At 39.8% G+C, this 26,570-nt stretch overlaps 1 protein-coding gene and 1 long non-coding RNA gene across 4 annotated transcripts in view; one reads left to right on the top strand and one right to left on the bottom strand.

Moving 5' to 3' along the window:
* The first annotated feature begins 2,949 nt into the window (after nucleotides 1-2,949).
* LOC309661006 lies at nucleotides 2,950-20,876 on the top strand. Its single transcript, XR_014263783.1, has 2 exons — nucleotides 2,950-4,228; nucleotides 19,573-20,876. It is a non-coding gene; the product is annotated as an uncharacterized lncRNA (long non-coding RNA).
* Nucleotides 20,877-20,964: 88 nt separating this feature from the next.
* The window catches only part of NAA15 (N-alpha-acetyltransferase 15, NatA auxiliary subunit), a 75,271-nt gene continuing 69,665 nt past the window's right edge, over nucleotides 20,965-26,570 (bottom strand). For 2 of the 3 annotated variants that reach the window (XM_082462149.1, XM_082462147.1), the window contains 3 exons: nucleotides 26,036-26,182; nucleotides 24,806-24,903; nucleotides 20,965-23,410 (listed from right to left, as the gene is read on the bottom strand). In XM_082462149.1, coding sequence (XP_082318275.1) covers nucleotides 23,210-23,410; nucleotides 24,806-24,903; nucleotides 26,036-26,182 — 446 coding nt within the window. In that variant the 3' untranslated portion in view covers nucleotides 20,965-23,209. The remainder of the gene's footprint in view (nucleotides 23,411-24,805; nucleotides 24,904-26,035; nucleotides 26,183-26,570) is intronic. The other variant, XM_082462148.1, reaches the window with a different exon arrangement.

The raw sequence follows: 26,570 nt of genomic DNA, 5'->3' as shown, positions 1-26,570 counted from the left end.
AAGTGCTCTACCCTCACTCATGACCCAGTCACCTCCCAAATGTCTCACTTCCTCGTACCACCACCCTGGGGGCTAGGATTTCAACATAAGCATTTTGGGGGAACACAAACATTCAGACCATCCAATAGGCCCACAGCTCACACTGTATTTTATGTTTCCTGCGGAAAGAGGCTGTTCCTATCTCTTGCCATTGTAACCCCATCCCCAGAATCTAGCACAGTGCCTGGCACATAAGAGATACTCAACATATTTGAGTAAATCAAAGAACCTTGAATAAAGGCTGTTAGTACCATATGTCTCTACTGACATAGAGTAGGAAAAGATGCACCCCTAGACCTAGATGCCAACTGTCCCCTCCCTCAGAATTCTGATGCCTCCTAAGCCTTTGCTTGGGCCCATTCTGAAACATCTTTTCGTAAGAATTTCCTGAGACACCCAAGGCCAGTTACTCCTCACTTTCCCATCACACTCAGCACTTTGTCAAATACAAGGCTCTCCAGGAAGCTATCCTCTCCCATTCTGCTCTGCAATCCTCCCAAACCCTTCCTCTTCTGGCTCTGTCCTCTACCCTGTCTCCTCTGGAACTCCTGCCTATTCAAAACAAACTCATCTATAGTCTCATCCTTATAACAAAATACTCCTTCCACCTCCTGGTCTTAAGCAGAAACCTGGTTTCCCTTTAGGAAACTACTCTTTCTACTCCCATCTGGGGTGGAGACTGTTAATCTGTCTCACGCTCATGGAGAAGCCTCTCCTTTCAGAATTATATTGTTCAACCATCTACCTCTCTACTCCAGCTGGTTACTGCCATCTGCTAACTTCCTAGTTATTCTTTTCTCTAGTTCATGGTCTTTATCTCCGTGTGAGTCCCACCATCATCTGGGATCATTTGGTTGTCCATTTGGACAGCCCTATCTTCTATTTCCTTGAACCCTCTCAATCTGATGACCTTTAACACACTACACTTGATCTATTCCGTGACTGTACTTAGGTTTGTCGCCAGGAACGGCCCTACCTCTTAAATCCTAAATTTCAGTATCTTCCATTCCTTCAGCACATTAATTTTCTTACAAAGTCCTGTCCTGCCACTTCATTTCTTAATCAGCCTAGATGCGTGGCTCAGCTTTTCACAGACACCCTCGCTACCTTGTACCCTTGTTTACCTGGCTCAGATGCAGCCTGGGAACAATCGAAGCATTTACTTTTCATCCCTATACCCAGGCTTCTGAGTACTTGCCTGGGCTAGAACTCTTTTGGTTGGTTGGGATGAAAATCAATTCAAACTAGTTTAGAGAAAAGGAGAGTTTCGTGGAGCTACCAGAGTAGCTCATGTAAGCAAACCCCAGGAAGGGCAGGAGTCCAGCTGGGGCTCCAGGACAGCTGGAACGACAGCCTCCTGCTGCTGGGATTCACCCTGGCTTTTCTGCTTCTCTCAATGTACTGGTTTTCTCCACATGACAAGAAAGAGTCTCAAGCATCATATCCTATGGTTCCTAGAAAGTTACTTTTTCCTCTTATTAGCGTTCAGAAAATCCCAAGGGAGGGCTCGGACCTAGCTTAGATCAGGTGTTCACTCAGGGACCAATCACGTATAACTAGACAAGGTACTTGAGTCAGTAGCTTCCATTAGAACGAGATGACAGAATCAAGGAAGGAACAGTTTTCCCACGAGCAGAGAGTAGTAGACACACAGAATAATAGATGGCTGCCTCAGAACTCCTAGAGGTCGATTAATTGATGCCACTGTAAACTTATAATGGCAACTTTAGAAGGACTCTCAGAACTGTCCAGAAGGTCTGCTTGTCCTTAAGGACTTTGTTGAATCTCCCTCTGTTCTTACAGTTCCTCAAAATAGAATTTTGAGCGCTTCCGTAATCATACTGGATTAATCTTTCAGAACCCTGTCATGTAGTACATCTGGCCCTTGAGGTTTTAACTCAGTTATCAAATTTGACCATTTCTAAGCAATGGCTATTGCATAACAGAAGAATTAGGGTTGTCCAAAAGGATTTGAAAACAATAGTAAAAGTGCTTATTTTGAAAAGATCCTATGACCATGTATTGCTTGAAAATTTTCACTGGACCTAACCAATGGCCTCTGAATTTCTCTCACAACTATGACATTCAAAACGAAAAAAACAACACGTGACACCTCTACCTTGCAGAATACAGAAACACGACGTATGCTGCTGATACTACTTCTTAGCAAGTGCTGGGTTTCCTCTAGGTTATATAATCCACAGCTCATGGCATACAGTTACTGCAAGTAGGAATGGGGTCTTATCAATTAAATGCCTGGTTTAGAGCAGTAGCTACACTATTGATTTAATCTCGGCCCATGGTATGCTTGGTTTTTTGGCAAATGCTAAAAAGCATTAGCTTTTTCTTTTATAATTTACCTAATTTCTAACCTCACATGAACTGTTAGACTTCACAGGTGCTAAGCTCTAGCAGTAAGGTTCCTATAACCCCAAGTGCAAGTTGAAATGACAAGTAATCTCTTTTGAGCACCTTCTGGTTTCTTCTGGCTCACTGAGCCAGCTTTTAACCTATGACTGGTTTAAAGTGGATTGGTCATCCTGTATGATGACCTTTCTCATGGTAAGTTAATACATTTAAGCTGGCAGTCTCATTTATTCAGCGGTTTACGTAAACTGATCTCTCAGAGCTTTATTACCAGTGGATAAACTTTTAAAACAGAGTTCCTAAACCTGTGTTTAGCTGCCAATCAGGCCCAACCCTGCTGTCTACCATTATATGCCACTACTTAAGCAATCCACTAGCTGGTCATATGCAAACTCATAACCACTACAGGTCATATGGAAACAATTTTTTTTTTTTTGGTCTGTCTTTTGCAGGTTGATTTTGATGATGAAAATCGTCTAACTTTTGCTAATCAAGTTAGGGGCATATATAATGTCTTCACAATTGTTGCATTTCCAGGTGAGATAAAATTCATCCACTTAGTAAATACTCAGTGAGCATTTCCTTTGTGCACGGCTTTATGGTTGGGGTAGTGAGGGACATAACAAAGTAAAATCCATGGTCCCAGGTCCCAATCCAGTTTGGGGGAAAAGATCTCTATAAATAAAAATGTCAAATAATCAAGAACTAAATAAGTTTGAGCTGACACAAATATCAGATGTTCTGATATGAGTAGAAAGGACAGTAAAGCTGAATTTCCAGGAGGGAAGCATCACTGCGGGTTAAAGTGGTCAGGGATGCATCACAGAGAAAGTGAGAAATACGCTGTGCTTGGAAAGGAACAGGAATTGCATGGCGAATTCCATGCTGGAAGAATGGAACAAGGAAAAGCTTCAGTTTTAAAGCTTGGTGTGTGAGTCAGTTTGCTGGGAGTTTTGACCAGGGCAGTTGTGGAAAATCAGACTGCAAAGGTAAGAGGAGGCTAGACTATGCTTGCTGTCAACAACAGATGTTGTGTGCAACTATGAAGAATCACCTTATGTTGGATGAATTTCTTTTTTCATCTTAGATGTCCCTGCCGTATCAAAAGTGCCCATTCTAATGTTTAGACCGCAAGCCTGGAACATGGTGGAATATAGTATCATGGCAACAATTCACTATTTTTAATGTTGGTGAGGAATGTTGTATAAAGCTCACATGGCTCCAAATGTATTTAAGTGTTCAGTGGATGCTCCCTTTGGAATCTTAGCAGTATTCTCAAGCAGGCTAATAACGGAACTACTTACGACTTTCCAGCTTATTGGTAGATATATTCACTCACGCAACTATTTATTGAGTACCAACTAGGTACCGGGTATTCAGTCTACACTTTGAGGGATTTACAGATGAATAAACATGATTTCTGCCCTTAAAGAGCTTGTAATAGTATAAAAATAAGATAGATACTCAAAAAAGTTTAAGTTAATACTACATATAAAGATGAATAAAAGAAAGATGGAATGTGCTATGAAAGATCAGAGAAGGAAGAAATTCAACTCAGCTGAGAAAAACCTTAAAGAATGGGCAGAATTTGCTCAGTTGGTAATTGAGGAAAGAACATTTCAGCAAGAGTGAGAAATATGAAAAAAGACTTGGCATGGGAAAGCATTAGGAATGTTTGCAGAACTGTGAATAACCTAGTTGTTAACTTGTTTGTTCATAGATTAATGGACAGCAGATTTCCAGTTTTTTAATTATGATGTGCTGACACCTGGGAAAGACACTGTACAACAACGCAAGTGGCCCTTTCTTTTTTCTTTCAAAGGTAATATTTTCAATAAGCTGCCAGTGCGTGCCTCTTGACCACACGATTAGTAAAGCTAATTCTGAGATTTTCATGAGCTACAGTGAAAGAGCACAAAAGGCACAATATTAATGTAGATTCATATCAGACTTTTTTGGTCAGAAAGGTTCATTTAAATGTTTAAAAAATGGAAGTCCCAAGGCTTCATGACAGTTTCTTCTTCTAACAGGAGAAAGCTCAAAGTTGTTTTTCCCAGAGCATCTCTAGGGGGATATTACTCACCACTAAAAAGGAATTAGCCACTGATACATGCAGCAACACAGGTGATTCACAAGATAATTACGCTGAGTGAAAGAAACCAGGTTAAAAAAGTAAATACTTCATGATGATCTCTTTTATATAAAAGTCTAGAAAATGCAAACTAATTTATAGATAAAGAAAGCTGAGGCTGGGGGCTGGGAAGGGGAGCAGGGAAGGATGACAGAAGGCCCTGAGAAAACCTTCTGGGGTAATGGATATATGTTTATTACTTTGTGGTGATGATTTCATGGGTGTGTACATGTGTCAGTGGTACGTTTTAAATATGAGGAGTTTACTGTTTACTGTATGTAAACTATACCTCAATAAAACTGTTTTTAAGAGATACACTTCCATTGGAGGACCACCAACTTCATCTTTTATACCATTTTATGTCAAATCTGAGTAAAAGATTAGTGTAACATTTTAATGAGATCTGTGTGTGTGTGTTTTAATTTCTGAACCAGATAAGATAATCATGACGAAAAAGACAAAAACACTTATATGATTAGGTATAAACTATTACAGTTAAATGATGAAATAAAATGGTCTATGATATTTTATTTCTATAGACTGAAATTGCTCAACTTTATTAGGGAATAAATACTAAGGAATATTTAAACTCAGAATATAAGTAGATAAAGGAATAAACAGTCCTGTTACTACCTCATGCAATAATGTAAAAACAGACCATTCATTGACACAGAAAATTTAACTTTAATGAACTTCTCCACTTAGACGTAGAAACAACATTGCCATCTAGTTGTTGAATACTGAGTAGTATATTGTTGAAATATTCTTGACAGTGTTCAACTTCTCTTTTATGTAGCTACTCAAGGAACGTACAGAAGGCCCCAGCCAATTAAACTTCCTTCCTAAGGGTGTGACTATGACTGCCACAGTGTGGTTATACTGCCACTGTAAGTACAAGGCAGGTGACCGTGTATTCTCTGACTCCTTCATGCTCAAGGCTCTTCTGTGTGACACACACACACACCCCAAGGAAAACAAACATAAAACAAACAACTTGATCCCTGCCCTGAGGAGATTAGTCAGGGAAACAAACAACTAGGCATTTCAATACAATGCAGTGGGTGCGATGAGAGCAGGAGTACAGGCATACCCTGTTTCGCTTCGCTTCGCTTTATTGCTCTCTGCAGAAATTATGTTTCCAAACTGAAGGCTCGTGGCAACCCTGCGTCGAGCAAGCTAGTCTGTCGGCACCATTTTTTCGACAGCATTTGCTCACTTCATGTCTGTGTCACATTTTGGCAATTCTCCCAATATTTCAAACTTTTTCATTATTATTATATTTGTTATGCTGATCTGCGATCCGTGATCTTTTTTTTTTTAATTTTTATTTATTATTTATTTATTATGCTTATTTTTGGCTGTGTTGGGTCTTCGTTTCTGTGCGAGGGCTTTCACCAGTTGCGGCGAGTGGGGGCCACTCTTCATCGCGGTGCGCGGGCCTCTCACTATCGCGGCCTCTCTTGTTGCGGAGCACAAGCTCCAGACGCGCAGGCTCAGTAATTGTGACTCACGGGCCTAGTTGCTCCGCGACATGTGGGATCTTCCCAGACCAGGGCTCGAACCCGTGTCCCCTGCATTGGCAGGCAGATTCTCAACCACTGCGCCACCAGGGAAGCCCGCGATCCGTGATCTTTGACGTTACTATGGCAAAAAGATTATGACTTGCTGAAGGCTCAGATAATGGTTCGCATATTTTAGCAATAAAGTATTTTAAAATTAAGATATATACATTGTTTTTTTAGACCTAATGCTATTTACTGTACACTTAATAGACTTCAGTATAGTGTAAACATAACTATTATATGCACTGGGAAGCCAAAAAATGTGTGTGACTTGCTGTACTGTGATACTCTATTGCAGTGGTCTGAAGGTGGACCTGCAGTAGCTCTGAGGTGTGCCCATTCAGAAACTGTGTTAGCTCAAAAGAGCACCAGGGGGCAGTTGGGGGTTTAGGGACCACAGCGGGGAAGAAGTTTATCTAACATGAAAGCAATGAGTAAGGGAAGAAAAGTGATGAAATACTGAGGTTTAGGGAGGTCAGGAAGATGAGACTCTGCAGTGGCCTGTAAACTGTTTCATTCTAGAAGCAACAGGAAGCTGTTTAAGGATTCTAAGCCAAGGAATTAGATTTGTAATTTAAAAATAATATTCTGGCTGCAGTATGGAGAATAGATTAGTTTAGGCAAGATATGATGATACTAATGAATGAAGAAAACTGATGATGAAAACAGACATGCACCCAGAATGGAAGGAAGATGAGCAGAGAAAACTGAGAAGGATACTTGCTGCCTTCTCACTCCACCTCAAGCTGGCAGAACTAACTCACTGTTGCTCCCTTGGGCTCCCACTCTTGTTCACCTATGCATCTATCAAGGCACCCCTCATTTGTCACTGAATGTATTTATCTTTGTTTCTCCTTCTACTAAGCTGTAAGGATCTTACAGGCAAGAATCATGTCATATTCGTCACTGAATTCCCAGGACCCAGCACAGTGCCTGGCAGATAGTCTTCAGTAAGACTTTTATGAGAGTCCATGCTTTTTCCACTATATCATACTCCCTCCAAAAGACTGGCGAATGAAATCTTTCTCAAAAGCAGGAAAAAAGGGATTGCATCTTATGTAAAGCACAGATAATGACCCTTATACTAAAGAGGGTGCAGTCCATAGAGAAAGTCCTTGGGTTCTGTCCTCTGGGATGTCTGCTGCATGCCTGCCAGAGAGTGGCAAATCCACGGCTGCTTGTTTTAAACCATAAGGAAGTCCAGCAGAGACCAGGCCAAACACTACCACACGCATCCTTCTGCACGGTAGCCCCCGCAAGGATCCAGCAATTACCACCCCACCGGGATCTAGAAACACTCCTACAGAGACGAGGTTCAACACTGCTAGGACCCTCGGTTAACCAGGGTCAAAACAACTAGACAGGGCTTCCCTGGTGGCACAGTGGTTGAGAGTCTGCCTGCCAATGCAGGGGACACGGGTTCCCTGGTCTGGGAAGATCCCACATGCCGCGGAGCAACTAGGCCCGTGAGCCACAATTACTGAGCCTGCGCGTCTGGAGCCTGTGCTCTGCAACGAGAGAGGCCGCGACAGTGAGAGGCCCGCGCACCGCGATGAAGAGGGACCCCCGCTCGCCTCAACGGGAGAAAGCCCTCGTGCAGAAGCGAGGACCCAACACAGGCAAAAAAAATCCCCCCAAAAAAACAACTAGACAAAAAGCTGAGAAACTACAGTTCCATCCAAATTTTTCATTCCTGGTCCCTGCTCAGAAGGCAGCCTCCTCACCCAGCGATCAGCTGCCTCTCACTTCTCGTCTCCAGCTCCAGACTGCTGTGTACCTGACAGCACGCCCTCTTGACCCCTCATCTCTACTCTTCCCACAAAAATCCTCCCTTAGCCCTTTCCAGTGTGGACCTTGGCCACCTCTTCCACTATAAACAAACTCACCGACACATTTACGGCTTTTCTGATGGATGTCCTCGACTCCTTTCTCAAAGATACTACTTCCTTTGCAGTTGCCTCAAACTGTATGTCCCGCGAGGCTCAGAATTGGTATTACCTTTTTTTGTCCTGTAGCCTTGTCTAAAGCACTTCACTCTCCTATAAAAACTTTCATTCCTTTGAGGTTTATTCCATCCGATTTTGTCACCCTTTACCTTGCTTTGTCCCTAACAGCCGTTTATCTCCAGACCATTCTCCACAGTAACATTATACCTGGATCATTTTATTCCTTTAAACCCCAACTCATTTCACCATTTCCTAGGCGATTTCAATATTCGTGTGGATGGTCTGTTAAACACCCAAGCACCACAGTTCCAGGGCCACTGCCACACTCTCTGCTTTATTATGGAGTAGTTCTGAGTGATTTCAATACCCTTATCCTTCCATCCACAGATGGCATCCTCAGTATGCCTGACCCACAGTCGCATCAAGGCCTTCATTCCTGTGATGCTGCCTTTTCTTCCAGTTTATTCTTGGTCCCATGTCTTTCCATATCTGGCCTGGGTCTCTTAATTGGTCATAGGGCCTCTTCTCTCACCGGTGCTTTCAATCCCCCTCCATATTTTTCCTTCCCTGGTGTCTCTCTTCCAACACACACGTCTAGAACAGTGCCATATTCTGCCAGGCACCCACACCTCAGCCTCCTTCCCTTCATCCTCGTCTCTCTCCTCCATCCGTCATCCAGCTCACAATTCTGGGTCAGTCCTGTAATACGCCTGGTTCTATAAGCCATTCAGCTGAGGTACTAGAAGCAATCATAAAACCACTATACTCTCATGATTTCCAAACTCAATTCAGTGGTTAACACTGTTCATTAATGCTTTTTTCTTTAGTCAGCTGAATATTCCAAACTACCTCCATTCTCTCTTCAAATCCCTCCCAAAACTAACTTTTACCCCCTCGTACTTCACAAATAGCATACTTTCCACTTCACAGAAAATATTGAGACCATCTAGTATAAACCTCTTCTCTCACAGCTATAAATTTGCTTACACCATTCTCTTACTTCCTTTTTGTTTCCAAGAAAGGGTGTCTTTTTCAAGGTCTACCTCCTTTGGGACCTAACTCCATCAATTTTCTCCCTCCTCTACAAGTTCCTTTCATTCTAATTATAATCATGCTCAAATCTCTCAACTATCGTGACCCTTCTTTTTACCCCTTTATCTTCTTTTTGTTTCTGCCCTCCATCTTCCCTTTCCGTCTCATTCAAAGGTTTTTGAAAAAGCGGCATTCTCTTGAAGCCTCTATGTCCTCACCTCCCACTCACTGCTCACCTCATTTCCCTGGCTTCACTTTCCACTACTCTGTGGAAACCAATTCTGCTACGTTTATGAAGGACTTTCTAACTGCAGGATCCAATAAACACTAGTATTTGTGAGTTTATGACAGTTTTCACTAATGGTAATGTTTCCCCCCCCACTGCACTCAGGAAGAGTCACTCTTTGGCCTGAAGTACAATATTGTAGTTGGGGTGAAAGGTAAGGTACAGAATAGACCCTGTTATCTTGGTTTTTAATTATAATACTTTAGCAAGACAGCCTGGCAATCTCTAATAATCAATACGTCTATAACATACAGCTCTTGGCCACATTACCACGGGCATCTTAGCCACTGGAGTGGCCTCTTTTGCAAAACACTGCATTTCACTTAAGGGATAAACGACGGTAGTTTCCAATTCACAGAACTGGTAAATGATCTTATGACACTTATCTTCACCATCTTAAAAATCCACTTCCCCATTGTAAAAGGAAATCCAAACACCAGCATAACAGGAGGTTATGGGGAAAAAAAGATAAGTTTGAAACATAAAGCAGTGTCATATATATCAAAAAGGGTAAACAAGTACTGTGTAAAAATGCATAGTTTAGAAAATACCCATTTTTTAAAAATTTCAACAATTCTTTCTTCTAAGGCAGTTCTAAACAGCACAAGGCATTTAACTTCAGTAATAGCTCTTTAAGCAAATGTATGTGGTCCAGGAACATAGCGTAGTTTAGTTTGCCTTGAAACGAAAACCTGGGTTCAAGTTCCTGCTCTAACATCTAGTTTTGTGAACTTGAACACCCAGCTGATAATGCAAGAAGGAACACAGGGCAAGACGTACATGGGTCCTTTGACCCAGCTCTCTACTACTAGCTGGGCACCTTTTAGCAAGTCATGTAACATACCTCCATCTGTAAAGGAAGGATAATAGTACCTACATATAAACACCTTGGAAATTACAAAGGGCAATAACGTTTTAGATATTATTTGAGCCTCTTTTCTTCCTGAAAAATTATGTTACACATCCTGGTAACCCTCCCTCATACTTTTCTCATCACTCTTGATAAATCAGTAGAAGTACCCTTAACCTTCTGGGAGAGTATAGAAACCAAAGAAGCATTTGTTTCAATTGTTGAATTTTTCCCTACTTTCTGAGTGAGTTATAGTATTATCTTAGTATTAGTCTATTTTTGTCCACCCACTTTTTCAATGGGGAATACAAAAATTGGGTTTTTTTTCTTAACTTTGTACAAAGTATCCCACATAGACCCAAAATCAACAAAAACACCTAATGTTAACATTTTGCCATATTTATCTCAAACATGTTTTTTAAGAAATAAAAATTAGATCCCCTATGTGGCTCTCCCTCCTTTCAAGAGAACCACTGTCCTGAACTCTGGACAGTGGTTCTGGACAGTTTATAATTCCCAAACCTATTTTTAAACTTTTACTTTATGTGAATATATCCATAAACCATACTTAGTCTTATCTCACTTAAAAAATTTACGTATAAGAAATATAATACAATGCCATTTAACTTGCTTTTTTTGATCACTACTGTTTTAGAGAGCAATCCTTGATTCACTTAATGCTAGCTTATTTATATTAACTGTATGGCATTTCATTAAATGAATATAGTATAATTTATTTGTTTATGTTACATTTTATTTCCAAATTTCATTATTATAAACAATACTGTGATGAACATTCTTGCATGTCTCTCTGGCAAATGTGTGGGAATGTTTACAGGGCATATATATATGTGTGTGTCTGTGTATATGTACATATACACAGACACACATATATGTATATATACACAGGTATATATAGATATATATAGATATCCTAGAGGAATTGCTGGTTTACACACATTTGATTTTAGTAAATAAATATTGCCAATTGCCCTCATAATGATTATACCAATTTATACTCCCAAAGACAGTACACCTGAGAGTTCCTGTGCTATTTTTCAACATCTCTGCCAGCACTGACATTCAGACTTCTAAAATGCTACCAACTAGATGGATGTGAATGATCACATCTTGATTTTGAAACTTTTGACCCCAATCCTTAAAAAATTTTGACTCTTCAGCACTATTATCTTCTACTTCTCCTAGCTTTCTGACTACTACTTCTTGGTCTCTTTGGCTAGCTTCTCTTCCTCTACCCCCTTTTCTCTCGGTATTTGTAAGTCACCATCTTTTTTTATTTTTTATTTTTTAACATCTTTATTAGAGTATAATTGCTTTACAATGGTGTGTTAGTTTCTGCTTTATAACAAAGTGAATCAGCTATACATATACATATGTCCCCATATCTCTTCCCTCTTGCATCTCCCTCCCTCCCACCCTCCCTATCCCACCCCTCTAGGTGGTCACAAAGCACCGAGCTGATCTCCCTGTGCTATGCGGCTGCTTCCCACTAGCTATCTATTTTACATTTGGTAGTGTATATATGTCCATGCCACTCTCTCACTTTGTCCCAGCTTAACCTTCCCCCTCACCGTATCCTCAAGTCCATTCTCTAGTAGGTCTGCATCTTTATTCCTGTCTTGCCCCTAGGTTCTTCTGACCATTTTTTTTTCTTTTTTTAGATTCCATATATATGTGTTAGCATATGGTATTTGTTTTTCTCTTTCTGACTTACTTCACTCTGTATGACAGTCTCTAGGTCCATTCACCTCACTATAAATAACTCAATTTCGTTTCTTTTTATGGCTGAGTAATATTCCACTGTATATATGTGCCACATCTTCTTTATTCATTCATCTGTTGATGGGCATTTAGGTTGCTTCCATGTCCTGGCTATTGTAAATAGTGCTGCAATGAACATTGTGGTAATGACTCTCTTTGAATTATGGTTTTCTCAGGGTATATGCCCAGTAGTGGGATTGCTGGGTCGTATGGTTGTTCTATTGTTAGTTTTTTAAGGAACCTCCATACCGTTCTCCATAGTGGCTGTATCAATTTACATTCCCACCAACAGTGCAAGAGGGTTCCCTTTTCTCCACACCCTCTCCAGCATTTATTGTTTGTAGATTTTTTTGATGATGGCCATTCTGACTGGTGTGAGGTGATACCTCACTGTAGTTTTGATTTGCATTTCTCTAATGATTACTGATGTTGAGCATTCTTTCATGTGTTTGTTGGCAATCTGTATATCTCCTTTGGAGAAATGTCTATTTAGGTCTCCTGCCCATTTTGAGATTGGGCTGTTTTTGTGATATTGAGTTGCATGAGCTGCTTGTAAATTTTGGGGGTTAATCCTTTGTCAGTTGCTTCATTTGCAAATATGTTCTCCCATTCTGAGGGTTGTCTTTTCATCTTGTTTATGGTTTCCTTTAATGTGCAAAAGCTTTTAAGTTTCATTAGGTCCCATTTGTTTATTTTTGTTTTTATTTCCATTTCTCTCAGAGGTGGGTCAAAAAGAATCTTGCTGTGATTTATGTCATAGAGTGTTCTGCCTATGCTTTCCTCTAAGAGTTTTATAGTGTCTGGTCTTACATTTAGGTCTTTAATCCATTTTGAGTTTATTTTTGTGTATGGTGTTAGGGAGTGTTCTAATTTCATTCTTCTACATGTAGCTGTCCAGTTTTCCCCGCACCACTTACTGAAGAGGCTGTCTTTTCTCCATTGTATATTCTTGCCTCCTTTATCAAAAATAAGGTGACCATGGGCTTCCCTGGTGGCGCAGTGGTTGAGAAACTGCCTGCCAATGCAGGGGACACGGGTTCGAGCCCTGGTCTGGGAAGATCCCACATGCTGCAGAGCGACTAGGCCCGTGAGCCACAACTGCTGAGCCTGCACGTCTGGAGCCTGTGCTCCGCAACAAGAGAGGCTGCGATAGTGAGAGGCCCGCGCACCGTGATGGAGAGTGGCCCCCACTTGCCACAACTAGAGAAAGCCCTCGCACAGAAACGAAGACCCAACACAGCCATAAATATAAATAAATAAATAAATAAATAAAATTTTAAAACTGCTAGGTCCACCAGAATCAACCTTTGAACAAAAAAAAAAAAATAAGGTGACCATATGTGCGTGGGTTTATCTCTGGGCTTTCTATCCTGTTCCACTGATCTATATTTCTGTTTTTGTGCCAGTACCATACTGTCTTGATTACTGTAGCTTTGTAGTATAGTCTGAAGTCCAGGAGCCTGATTTCTCCAGCTCTGTTTTTCTTTCTCAAGATTGCTTTGGCTATTCGGGGTCTTTTGTGTTTCCATACAAATTGTGAAATTTTTTGTTCTAGTTCTGTGAAAAATGCCATTGGTAGTTTGATAGGGATAGCACTAAATCTGTAGATTGCTTTGGGTAGTATAGTCATTTTCACAATGTTGATTCTTCCAATCCAAGAACATGGTATATCTCTCCATCTGTTTGTATCATCTTTAATTTCTTTCATCAATGTCTTATAGTTCTCTGCATACAGGTCTTTTGTCTCCCTAGGTAGGTTTATTCCTACGTTTTTGTTTTTGTTTTTAACATCTTTTCTGGAGAATAATTGCTTTACAATGGTGTGTTAGTTTCTGCTTTATAACAAAGTGAATCAGCTATACATACACATATACCCCCATATCTCCTCCCTCTTGTGTCTCCCTCCCACCCTCCCTATCCCACCCCTCTAGGTGGTCACAAAGCACCGAGCTGATCTCCCTGTGCTATGTGACTGCTTCCCATTAGGTATCTATTTTACATTTGGTAGTGTATATATAAGTCCATGACACTCTCTCACTTCTTCCCAGCTTACCCTTCCCCCTCCCCATGTCCTCAAGTCCATTCTCTATGTCTGCATCTTTATTCCTGTCCTGCCCCTAGGTTCTTCAGAACAATTTTTTATTTTTAGATTCCATACATATGTGTTAGCATACGGTATTTGTTTTTCTCTTTCTGACTTAGCTCACTCTGTCGCAGCTCACTCTTTTAAGTCACCTCCCTTCTGAGTTTCAGACCTATATACCTAGCTGCCTACTACACATCTTATGGGACACATGCCTAAAATTCATGTCTGAAAAGACCTCCTTTCCCCTCAATTTCTTCTTCCCAATTCTTGACTGTGTTTAATGATACTGTTAAAGACAGTGTTGCATGCCAAAACCCTGGGCATCACTGCTAGCTTTTACTTCTCCATGCACCGCTCTCTTCCCTCCAACATAGCCAGCTGATTGAGGTCCTACCTTCTTCACATCTCTTGTATACTTGGCTGTCTTCATAATGAACTGTTGTTGTCCTTACCGCTTCTTACCAGATGTTATATTGATCAGAAGCAAGCACTCTGTTAGACATACCTGGGCTTGAACGAGGATTTTTATCACTTACAAGCTATGTGACCACAGGAAAATTATGATCCTCAAGTTTTCTGTTACATGGGAATGATACCCACCTCATCATGGTTTCTTCAAGGATTAAATGAGCTAATGGGTACAAAATGCTTACCACATTGCCTGGCACATAGTAAGAACTCAGTGAGTAACAGCTACTACTCACCAGCTCAGCTTGAGTCTTCTGATTAGCTGTTGTGCCTCCAATAGTGCTCCCCATTCCCACCATCACAGTGCTAGCAGAATTCTCTCAAACACTTATCATCCTTCCCTAATTCTTCAATAACTGACCTTTGCTTACACAAAACCAAATCCAGTCTTTTAGTAAGTCATCTAAGTCTCTCTTCAATCTGAGCCCCAGCCTCATTTCCCAGATTCTGTGAGGATATTTTACATACAGTTCCTGAATACATTATCTTGTTTCATGTATCTGTACCTTTAGGCACATTCTATCTTTTGTCTGTATAGGAAATTCATCTTTATCTTTCCAAACTCAAGGAACATTCTCTGTTAAGCTTTTCCTAGTCCTTACAAACAGAAATCAGTACTGACTCTGAGGGGTTTATATATTGCTGCTGCAATCATTTCTTGATTTGCTTGTTTCCTTCACTAGCCTATGAGAACTGTGAGAGCAAGGACTATGTCATATAGTCATATATGTCATATATCCCCAGTATGAAGCATAGTTCCTGGAGCTGGTAGGCATTCACTAACTACTGAATGGATGGAAGGAAGGACACTGGGACTGGCCTTATTTCATATCTTCTAAATAATTTTAAACAGCAGCATCAAGAAATCTGCTAAGTTCACTAAAGTTTTCATGAATGTCAAAATGATGGAGGTCATTTTCTCTACTGTGTGAAAAGGCAAAATATGTAAAGTGCTAGTACATGTAAAGTAAAACACTAGTGGGAAAAAAAAAAAAGCAAAACTTGAGCTGTTAGTATCTAGGAAAAGATTATAAACTATTTCCTGAGTATGCTGGTCCAATGTACTACAAGAGACAAACAAAGATAATCAAGTAGAACACTGACAAGTAAACAAAAAACATTGTTTTGCAAATACTAATATTTATAATGAATGCTCACTATGTGTCAGGCTTTGTGGTAATCACTTTATATACAGTATGTTACTTAATCCCTCCAACAACTATATGAAGTAGAAATTCTTAGTGTCTTGCCTAAGGTACCTGAGCCAGGATTTAAACTTAGTTCTGTCTGGGACTTCCCTGGTGGCACAGTGGTTAAGAATCCACCTGCCAATGCAGGAGACACGGGTTCCAGCCCTGGTCCGGGAAGATCCCACATGCCGCGGAGCAACTAAACCTGTGTGCCACAACTACTGAGCCCACCTGCCTAGAGCCCGTGCTCCGCAACAAGAGAAGCCACCACAATGAGAAGCCCCCGCACCGCAACGAAGAGTAGCCCCTGCTCGCTGCAACTAGAGAAAGCCTGCGCACAGCAACGAAGACCCAACACAGCCAAATATAAATTAATTAATTAATTAATTTAAAAAAAAACACTTAGTTCTGTCTGATCTAAAAGCTTGTTTTAACTACATCATACTATTGTTGGGTCAAGCCACAAAGTGCTTATGCCAGAAATTTGACATTTAGTCACAAGGATCAGAGAAAAGTAACTAAAGCATAAAGTAAGCCTTCCATGTGAAGAGATTAAAACAATTTTGACCTTCCAGGTTGCAAAGGTGAAGGAAAGTCATCCACGTCTATAAACTCAGAAATGGCAACGAACAGTGTCAACCAGTTTCATTTATCAAAATCTTTAACCAGTCAAGAACAAACTAGATAGACTTGAGGGTTGGTCTATAAAACAATTCCTATTTTGTTAAAGAAAAATACTAGACTGGATAAATTTGGGAGATCTATCCAGAATGTCATCTCATAAACTAGGTTTTAATTTGATACATAATTCTGTAGCACGTAAATCTCCTTTCCAGGTTCTATACCAACAAGCCACATTTTGGTTTGAATTCCGTCTGTCCTGGAATGAGGGTTCCTTTCACATCTGAAATTTGTAATAGCAATTCACTCATTTATAGAAAATGCAGTCCTTTAGGGAGAAAAAAAACCGTATGTATTTGATTTGAGATTAGGTATGTATATTAGGAGTATATGAATTTTCAGGGATTAATACCTACCACCTATCCTTATTTAAAAGCCTGCGGGGGCTTCCCTGGTGGCGCAGTGGTTAAGAATCCGCCTGCCAATGCAGAGGACACGGGTTCGAGCCCTGCTCCGGGAAGATCCCACATGCCGTGGAGCGACTAAGCCCGTGCGCCACAACTACTGAGCCTGCGCTCTAGAGTCCGTGAGCCACAACTACTGAGCCCACGTGCCACAACTACTGAAGCCCACGTGCCTAAAGCCCGTGCCCCTCAACAAGAGAAGCCACCGCAATGAGAGGCACACACACCCAAAGAGTAGCCCCTGCTCGCCACAACTAGAGAAAGTCCGCACACAGCAATGAAGACCCAATGCAGCCAAAAATAAAAGATAATAAATAAGATTAAAAAAAAAAAAAGCCTGCAGGCTCCGTGCTTTGCTTTGGTGCTCATCCATTCCAAAACTCAAGCATCTAAGGCAATTATTGCTTCAATGGAGCCAAGTTACCATGACATCTAACAAAACTATGTAGAGGTGATTTCTTTCTTTGAATACAAGCATCTCATGTAGTAGAGCAGCAGCATGAGGGATCTTTGTTCCCCATCCAGGGATCGAACCTGTGTCCCCTGCATTGGGAACGTGGAGTCTTAACCACTGCACTGCCAGGAAAGCCCCAGCAGCATGATTTAAGCAGGGAAAAAGCATGGACTTTGAAAATAACCTGACAGACCTTTTGACAGAAAGTTCAAATACAAATTCTTCCCTTTAATGTAAGACAGGGGAAAGTTAATCTTTTTGCACTTACACAGTTGCTTGCCCTTTGAGCTTTTTGAGGAAAAAACCAAATACTATAAAATATTTTAAACTTCTTCCTCAAAAAAGACAGTATACCTTAGAATCACTGGGGTAGTCTTGAAAGAAAGAGGTAAGAAGAAAGGGAGAGAGGGAGAGAAGGAGGATGGGAGGAAGGGAGAAAGGAAGGGAAGGAAAACACAAGATAAGACCAATGTCCAGGCCTGGCTCCAGATAATTTAAATCAGAACTTTGCAGGTGGGCCTGGGCACTGAGGTTTGTGGCTTTTAAATAGTCCTCCTGGGATTCTAATATACAACCAGGATTAAGTTTATGACTTAAAAAGATTCAACTGCCAATCCTAAGTAGAGAAGATCAATTGTGGACCACAGCTTTGTTGTGATGAACACTGGCTATATATAGGTCAAGTGTCTAGAAATAAGCAGTGCAGATCCCCATCTAGTGTCTCCTTACTTGTAACGATTAAAAGGCAAGATACTAGGCTGCAGAAAATAGAGCCTTACAGGTAAGTGGTTTGTGTGTCACCAGTCCCCTTATACTGTTTGAAAGATGAAGGAAAAACAACTACTGAGTGGCAATCTTTGCAGTAACTTAATTCCACTGGACATGACTGTTACCTGGGTGGTTGGTTGCTAAAGACATGAAGGATGAGTAGATTCACTGCCAACTAAGGCCACAATGAACAGGCAACTGAGAAAGTAGAGGATGGCGCTCCGGTCACCTGCTTCCTACAAGGCCAGTCACAACTGTTCCTCTGACAAACTACAGGAAAAAAACAAAAATTAGATGCGAGACATTCATTCAACATAAATAACGGATCTGTGGCATTTTGAGGAAATTCCTGAAGACCAACAGAGAGGGACAAGGGGAAGATAAATGGGAATACTCTAAACCAATAGATAAAAAATCTATGAGCCTTTGCAGGTGACCTGAAAGTTAATAGTACTTTATTGCTATTTTCTACAATCTATAGGGCAATATTAATATTCACAGCAAATTTAACAAGGATTTGAATATCTACTACGTACTGTCCTAATCACTGTACCTTTATACTAAAATGTACCCAGTGTAAATCCTTAAGATTTCATACATCACATTAGAAATGGATTTTCATGAGTCTGAACCAAAGCATTAATCATTTAACTTCACATTGCAATCAGATATTTCTCTAAAATTAAAGCATCCTAGCAGGTCAATGAACAATGCTATGAGATATGGAATGCATCAGCCAACAGTAAGACTACTCGAAGTCAGATAGTTCGAAAGATGAGAGGTGGTTAGCTTAGTTATTCACTATTAATTAAGAAACACCAGAGTTTTAGAACACTTTAGAAAACCCAGTATCTAGACCAGTTGTGATAAGGCATCAGGCACTAGACAATGGATTTGATAAACTTGCAGATCAAAGCAAACAAGTGGCAGGTTTATCAAAGCTCAGTACTAGGAAACTATGGTAGACTGGAAAGATAGCCATAGAATGGTATGCAGACAGGCTTCGTGGTTGTTAGACAATGCACAGGCAACTAAATATAGAAGGCAAATTTAATTATTAGCTGAAAGCAAGCCATGGGATCCAGAATATATTCCAAAAATCTCTTCCCTCCTATGTTGTTTCTAAAAATTTATACTTATTGAGGCCCAGCTGAGCATTTAGCAACAGCAGAAATCTTTATATCACAGATAGGAAATTTCCCATCATTTTTTCGTCACCATCAATTTTTTTTTTCAGTTAGGAAGAACTGTACCACTTGTATGAAATAATACAGACCCTTAAAATAGACACCAAAAAATGCATATTAAAAAATGTAAGAACTATATTACAGTCTTGTTAGATTGCCAAGTATCAACTTTACTTTTGCTACAAGAAGCCTTGAAACAAAATCTGTATTCTGCTTTTGGCACACAGAACCCTACAAAGAGCACTGAGGATTAAAATTCCAAGTTTATCTATAGTTGACAGTTCAGTAAATTCTAATTTAAATAGTACCAATTTTTCTTTCTTCTGGCTATAATCCCAGGATGGCATCGCTTCAGAGGCCAACTGGATAAACCAAGAGGCTGGAACCCTTAGACCCTCCCTCCTACAACACACAGCCTCCCTTCCCTTCTGCCCATGTTTACGTCACCCGAAGAGGGGCGTGTCCTGACGGAGGCGGCAGCGCCAAACAGGCCGCGTGGTTAACCTAGAGTGCGCAACAGGTAATCCTCTGGTTATCAGAGTGACGGCACTCCTCCAGAGGGTCCTGCACACTGCCGACATCCGCCTCACAGGATGCACTGAAAGCTGCAAGTGCAGCTCAACAGAGAGGAATAACCTTTTCCAGAAATGCTTTATTGCTACAAGTTGTGAGGTCTCCAACCATCAAAATTGGAACAAAACTTAAGGTTTCAGCCCCCCCACGGGGCAGCACAGCCACTTCATGGGGCTGTTTTTAATGTAGGTTTGGCAGTGGACCCAGCAAAGTTCAGATGACAGCAGAATGGTATCAAGAAACCTTGCCTGTAATCGAAAGAGGTGGAGCACGAGCTAGAAGAGGAAGACTACCTTCCATCTGAAAGATCAGTCTTCCTTTGAATTCTCTCGGTTAAGAGTAACGTCAAAATTTAAGGCTGGTAGTTACTAAGACAAGGATATACGTTATCTGGTAAGAAAATCCAACACTTCACTTTTAAACTTTTTCCAAACAGATGCTACACATGGCAACTGAAATATTCCTAGAAATGGTGTAGAAGAGAGACTTCCCTGAATTTATCACAACCTACCTGAATCTAGACCACACTTTTCTGGCCTCTTCTTAAAATCACAGCTTTCGTTTCACAGCTCTAACAGCAATATACCACGGAGTACAGACAACACTGTGAAAAACAAGGGCTTGATGAAACCCACAGAAAAGCTATTCACTAATATCGGGACTACTTTTAGTCATGCTATTAGATCACTTTATTCTTGTGCACAATAAATAGATACAGAAAAATGTTGAAAATGTTATGACTCAACTATCTAATTAAAGCTGAGAAAAACTAACCTAGTCAGATTTTAGTTTTTAAATGAGAAATGACAAGAGTAGTAAATATAAAGAAAAACAAAAAGAACTTTACTTCTCCTATGTTAATACAGGTCAAGGGACCCTTTCTTCTCAAAAGGGTTGATAACACCAGTTCTTAGCAATAGACATAAGGCACTTGTTTAGATTACAACATCACTGCATTTTCTTCCCACTTTTTTTTTTCTAACCCTGTTTTCCCCACAGTATCATTTTGGAATAGAGTGAATGAGGCAAATGTGTGATGACCCAGGTGATACTACCCAGAGCAAGACAGTGCAGTACAAGGTTTTAGGGGGGATGTCTGGACATAAAATGAACCCTTGTCAATGTCCTCTGACACCAGACAATGTATCCACTATCAAGTAAACCTGAAAGAAAATAAAATATTTATTTAATAGTTCCAGTAAAATTGGGTTGGAATACAATATACAGGTTAGGAATTTAGCTCCTCATGGATGGCATCTGCATCAAGAGTTCTTAGTACTTATGAATATTCATTCTAAGACAATCTACATCATTTGAACATCGTCAGGACAAATATATGAATTTCATTTCCATATACAGTAGCGTTTCAACATAAGTCACACATACGTCCCCTACCACGTGGCTGGTGCCTCCTCCCAACACCTCGTTAGCGGCAGAGGGAGCACTAGTGTTCCCTCCCCCGACAACGAGAACTTCAGTTGCCGTTCACAGGAGAAGCTGGAAAAGGTTTTGTTTTGTTTTGTTTTGTTTTGCCATCTGTTAAGATGTTCCTGAGACAGGGCCAGTTAATAAAACATAACAAAGCACTGGAGTTCAGTCTGTACTTGTCTTTACATCACTAAATCGTTAGACTGGGATGTGGAATGCAGGTCATGTACTATGAAATGTTGAGTTTAGCACACCTGTTCAATCAGTAAAAGGATCAGGTCTCCTGAAAATTCCCTTTAGAATATACTTTCTATAAACTAAAAGTACCACAAAAGGTCAGTTATATATACAATCGATTCATTTTACTTAATCTCCTTATTTGCTGAGATCTTGCAAATGCAACGAGAGTGCTGAGCCTCTGGCCATAGTTCTCAGTGTACAGGTTTAACATTTTAAGGCTCATTTTCTCAATCAAAATAGCAGTTCTCAGTTTTCCTTTCAAATTACTAATTATAGTCATAGTACCTGCTGCCATCCTAGCCCTCAATGAAATCTTAATGCAGGAACAGCACTACACTTGCATTAGGTAATTTTTTTGACACCAACACTAAGCCCAATCTAAAAAGCTCCCCTCTGCACTAGCCTTACAGCACATTACACTGCCTCAGGCTTGCACCTCTGTTTCCACCTGTGTATTTTCACAGAAGCCCAACACATATTAGTTGAAATATTCACACAACTGTTTTTCAAAACAATTTATTGCATCATATTTGGTACCTTATGTTTGACAACAAAAAGGAAATTACATCTGTAACTGCAGGAAAAAGAAGCTGGTCTGTTATCGAAAAAAAAAAAATCTTGGGCCCTTTAAAAATTACAAAGTCTTGGGCTTGCCTGAAACAACTGAGCAAGAAATATATTCTTAGAAATGTAGGGCTTCAAGTATTACAAACCTGTGACACTGTGGAAAAATTCCAGAGGTATCTAAACTGCAGCACTTTTTTTTCTGCATGTCGTGAACAAGGCCTGCTGAGGTTTTTAACTGTTAGTCTCTTGATCGGTCACAGAATGGTAGTCAGGAGTTCTGCTCTTTAACTCCGAGCCACGGTAGGTTGTCCTTTTTCACTCTCGGGTGAAAAAGTTCACGCTTGCTAATGAGTTGGTGCCACGTCACAGTGCATTCGGTTCTTGCATTACAGTTTTAACAAGTTTGGCCAAAACAATGCTGAAAGGTTTGCATTGTTATTTTAGTTCTTCAAGTTTTAGTTAGAATTGAGATTGTTCCAACTGGTTCCTCCAGTTAAAAACTGTGGTACAAGAACACCAAACTGATCATGTACAGTGAATTTTGGAAACACAACAAGCGTATTGAACACCCTCTAGGTTTCTTATAATTCTGCTTGGTATCTCTATGTCCCAGCTTCTACAACATCAAGCATCTGTTGCAGGCTTCTCTGTAAATGGCGATTCACACTGCATACTTCCTATGGTCAGAGTCAACCTTGTAACAAAACCAGTCAGACGCTAAAGCCCCAACACCTCTTTGTGCTCAGTGAAAGAATCCAGTGCTACAAAACAGCATCTCTGCTGTCTGAGATATAGTGAAATCTCACAAGACAGATTTAAAGTAATATTTCTGCCACACACCTGCTTTGTTAGCTGTAACAGCCTCCAGATTTTATATAAATTAGTTTAAAAACATGGGTGGGTAGGTAGGAATAGGATAAGGTATCTTTTTTTAACCCCTCAATTTTAGCAGCTTTTAATTTTTTAAGAAACTGAACCTATATCCTGTAATATGTTAGATATTTTATATATACTTTTCAGCAGGATAAAAAACGTAAAACACTATTTGAAGGCAAGAACATTTACTCTTCTCATTGTGTGTAAGTTAGAGCAATGCAGCAGGTGCGTGACAAAAATATTATACACTAGATATGGTCCAAAGTCATTCTATTTGCTTGTTTAATGATGTTCAAATTTCATTGGCCAGTTCTTCAGTTTCTGCAGAACTATCTCCGTTAACTGTGATCTTCATATCCTCTTCATATCCAGGAGGCATGAAAGCCAAAGCGTAAGGGAAAAGCTTATGACAATTTGCTCTGTAAACTTCAGCAGCTTCTTTACAGTCTCCTAGGCTACCATCACACAAGGCTTCTAATACCTCCATACATGTCTAAAGAAAGAAAAAAGGTCATGTTATAACTTGTCAAAAAAAAAAGAGAGAGAGAGAGATTTTACTGTGAATTTATGAGACATTTCATTATCAAAAGATTTCCAAAATAAGAGGCGAACGTACATATTTAAGATACACAAAAGCATTTACTCCCGCTCTGCCTTCCATTAGAATTAGTTTCTTCAGAACTGCAGGGGTCATACAAAAGGATGGATGTCTAAACAGGGCCAGGACTAAGGTGGGACAAGCAAGGTGTGTGGGGTGCTACATCTAAAGACACTCACTCTCAGCAAGTAACCGCTGGCAACCTTGCCTCAGCCTACCTGGCTCTGTGTATAAATGTTGACATTTACATGCCATTGTCAATTACTTTAAACTTTTCAGAGGCTTGGAGCCAGTTGGCAAAATCAAACATTGTTTTTCAACCCTGTATTCAAATTAAAGAGAACCGTAAGGTATGTCCAATGACGAAGCAGGGAAGAGAGTCTCAGAAACACAAAGGGTATACATGCAAGAAAAATTTGTTCATGAAAACTGATAATTCTTTCAATCAAACCCTTACGTAGGTCTGCTTATATTTTTAAATGATTCATGTTGACTTGCATTTCTCAAGTTTTCTTCCCTTACCTTTTCACTTGGAAAATACTACACAGTTTCTGGATATATTATAGTACCCCACAAACTTTGACAGCCTAGAAAGGTTCTAATCTAAATGACGCGTTAATTAGCATCTGAGAAGTAAAAACTTTCTTTCTTAAACATATTTACTTCATTTGCTATTAAAGGAATATATTAAACTGTCTTTCAGCAAGTGCTTTTTTATCTGGCCAAATATCACACAAAGTAGCTGTTCTTTGTTTTCAGCCAAAAGTAGAATCTGTATTTTGCAACACATCCATATTATCTTTTACTCTACGTAATTACATGTATACTGCAAAATGAGCATTTTAATTTAATTCCTGGTAAATATATCTTAAATACATCAGAATCGTCACTAAAACCACTGCTTGCTCAGAAATGTATAGATATGAACTGAGATCCAAAATTAATTAACTAAGTTAGTGTGTATAACTTTACCAAAACAAAGTTCTTAAAAATATTATTCAACATGATTATTCTTATTATTCAACTAGATGTGAAACTAGTTACTGTATGCCCAGTAGCCTGCTGTATGTGTGTGCACACATATACAATCTTAAATAAATTTAAGAGAAGCTCAGTTTCTGAGATGGATTCATAATAGTTTGGAGAACAGTATGCATAAATAACAAAAAAACTATTTGGTGAAAATTATTCTCTTGGTGAAAAGAGAAACAAAAAGTAGTCCGGGAAAAAAAAAAAAAAAAAAAAAAGTAGTCCGGTACTCTTACAGAGAGATTATGAAAAGGTCTTTACCTGGAGGTTTCTGCTAGTGAGGGATTCATCAAGTGTCGTTGCCAGCTCTACAGCTCGCTTCTGACTAGAAGGATCTAAATAATAGACCATTTTGGCAGCTAAATGAGAAGGAAAAAGGAAACGTGTTTTATTTCAAGATAAAACCAGCATGTTATCTTCTATCCATTCAACTATAAAATGCAAGGTAGGGGTCCTGTAGTTAAGATTCTGCGCTTCCATTGCAGGGGGCGTGGGTTCAATCCCTGGTTGGGGAACTAAGATCCCACATGCCGTGTGGTGTGGCCAAAAAAAAAAAAAGCAAGGTACATGTGCACACAGAGTGTGGCACTTTATTAGAAAAATGGGAATAACCATTTGAAATATTGTTATTAAAAAAAAAATCCTGGGAGAGTAGACCAGAAACAGTCGAAGTGTCCAAACTAGGAGAATGATTAAGGTAAGAGAGACTATGAAGAAATACAAATATTCTAATAATTGTTGTCTTTGTGTGGTGGGACCATGGATAGTTTTCTTCTTTCTAAAATGAGCATAATTTGGCGTTGAGGAGAATACTTCAGTGTGTGTGTGTGTGTGTGTGTGTGTGTGTGTGTGTGTCTGTGTGTTTGAGGGGTAGGGGTGTGGGAGATACCCAACCTTGATGGCACGAGCCAAAAAAACTGAATTCAGAATTCCACAAAGGCATATACAAAGCTGCTGGGCTTCTTAGCCAGGTATTTTAAAAGCACACTACTAAAGCACTACCCATGCAGTCCCATCAAGTCCAGACTCTGGCTCATTAGCACAGACCCTTGCCAAATGATCCTTGCTCGTGAGATGGTTTCAGGTGTGTAGCACTGTCAAGTTTGGTATCCTATATAGCATCAGAAATGAAAGGTGATGGGTTGTATCCAAGTGAATTTTAAGAGCATGTTGATGAGAGAAAGAAAATAAACGGAAAGCTCCTCCCTGACTGTATGTAACAGATAGCTAAATTCAGTTTATACTTGCTTCTTTGTAATGCCGATGCAGAACCAGGAGAAACTACTGGTCTTGATTCATAGTAAAAATTTTATCTAAGAAATTTAAAAATTTATGAGGCATATTTAAGCTGCCTGTTTTCATGGGAGTAAAATGTGACATGTACGCATTTGCCTCTTCCATGCAAAAAATGTGTAACCTTGTCATTGATCCGTCATAATAAAAACTGAAGTTGTTTTAGAGTCTAAGATAAGGACAAAATAAAGTGATTACCTGATAATCTGTGTGGCAATGAATCAGAATTCCTTTTCAGAAAAGTTTCGTTAAAATTCTTTGGATTCGTTGCTCCAAAAAGACGATTCATTTCTTGTTTTAATACTGTTCTAACTGTACCAGGTAAATCTTTACTTTCACACACTGCTGAACAAATTTAAAACAAACTCTATTAGCAGTTAGATACTGATAAAGTTAGTAGGAATTAAAAAATTATCTACCTGATGAGGCCAATGAAACAAAGCAATTATACACAAAGACTAGATAAACCTACTGATAAGTCAACATTTAAAGAGCTAATCTATATAAATTTAAAGAATGTGTATCAGCAGAATAGTCTAATGATTTTCTAAAGGCTATCAAAGACATTTCATTGACAGATGATTCATTTCCAGAAAAGAATTCTATATTGAAAACAATATAGATGCTGAAAGACGAAGTACCACAGCCTTCTAAGCCCCTAGCAGCTGCCCCCCTCAACTTTAAAGGGAGTTTATAAAATAGGGGCTTGATGGCACCTACCTGGTAAGTAGTG

The sequence above is a fragment of the Balaenoptera physalus genome (genome assembly GCF_965194825.1).
Source record: "Balaenoptera physalus genome assembly, chromosome: 5".
Classification (NCBI taxonomy): domain Eukaryota; kingdom Metazoa; phylum Chordata; class Mammalia; order Artiodactyla; family Balaenopteridae; genus Balaenoptera; species Balaenoptera physalus.
The sequence above is the reverse complement of the archived record's forward strand: the minus strand, read 5'-3'. Positions and strand labels throughout refer to the sequence as shown.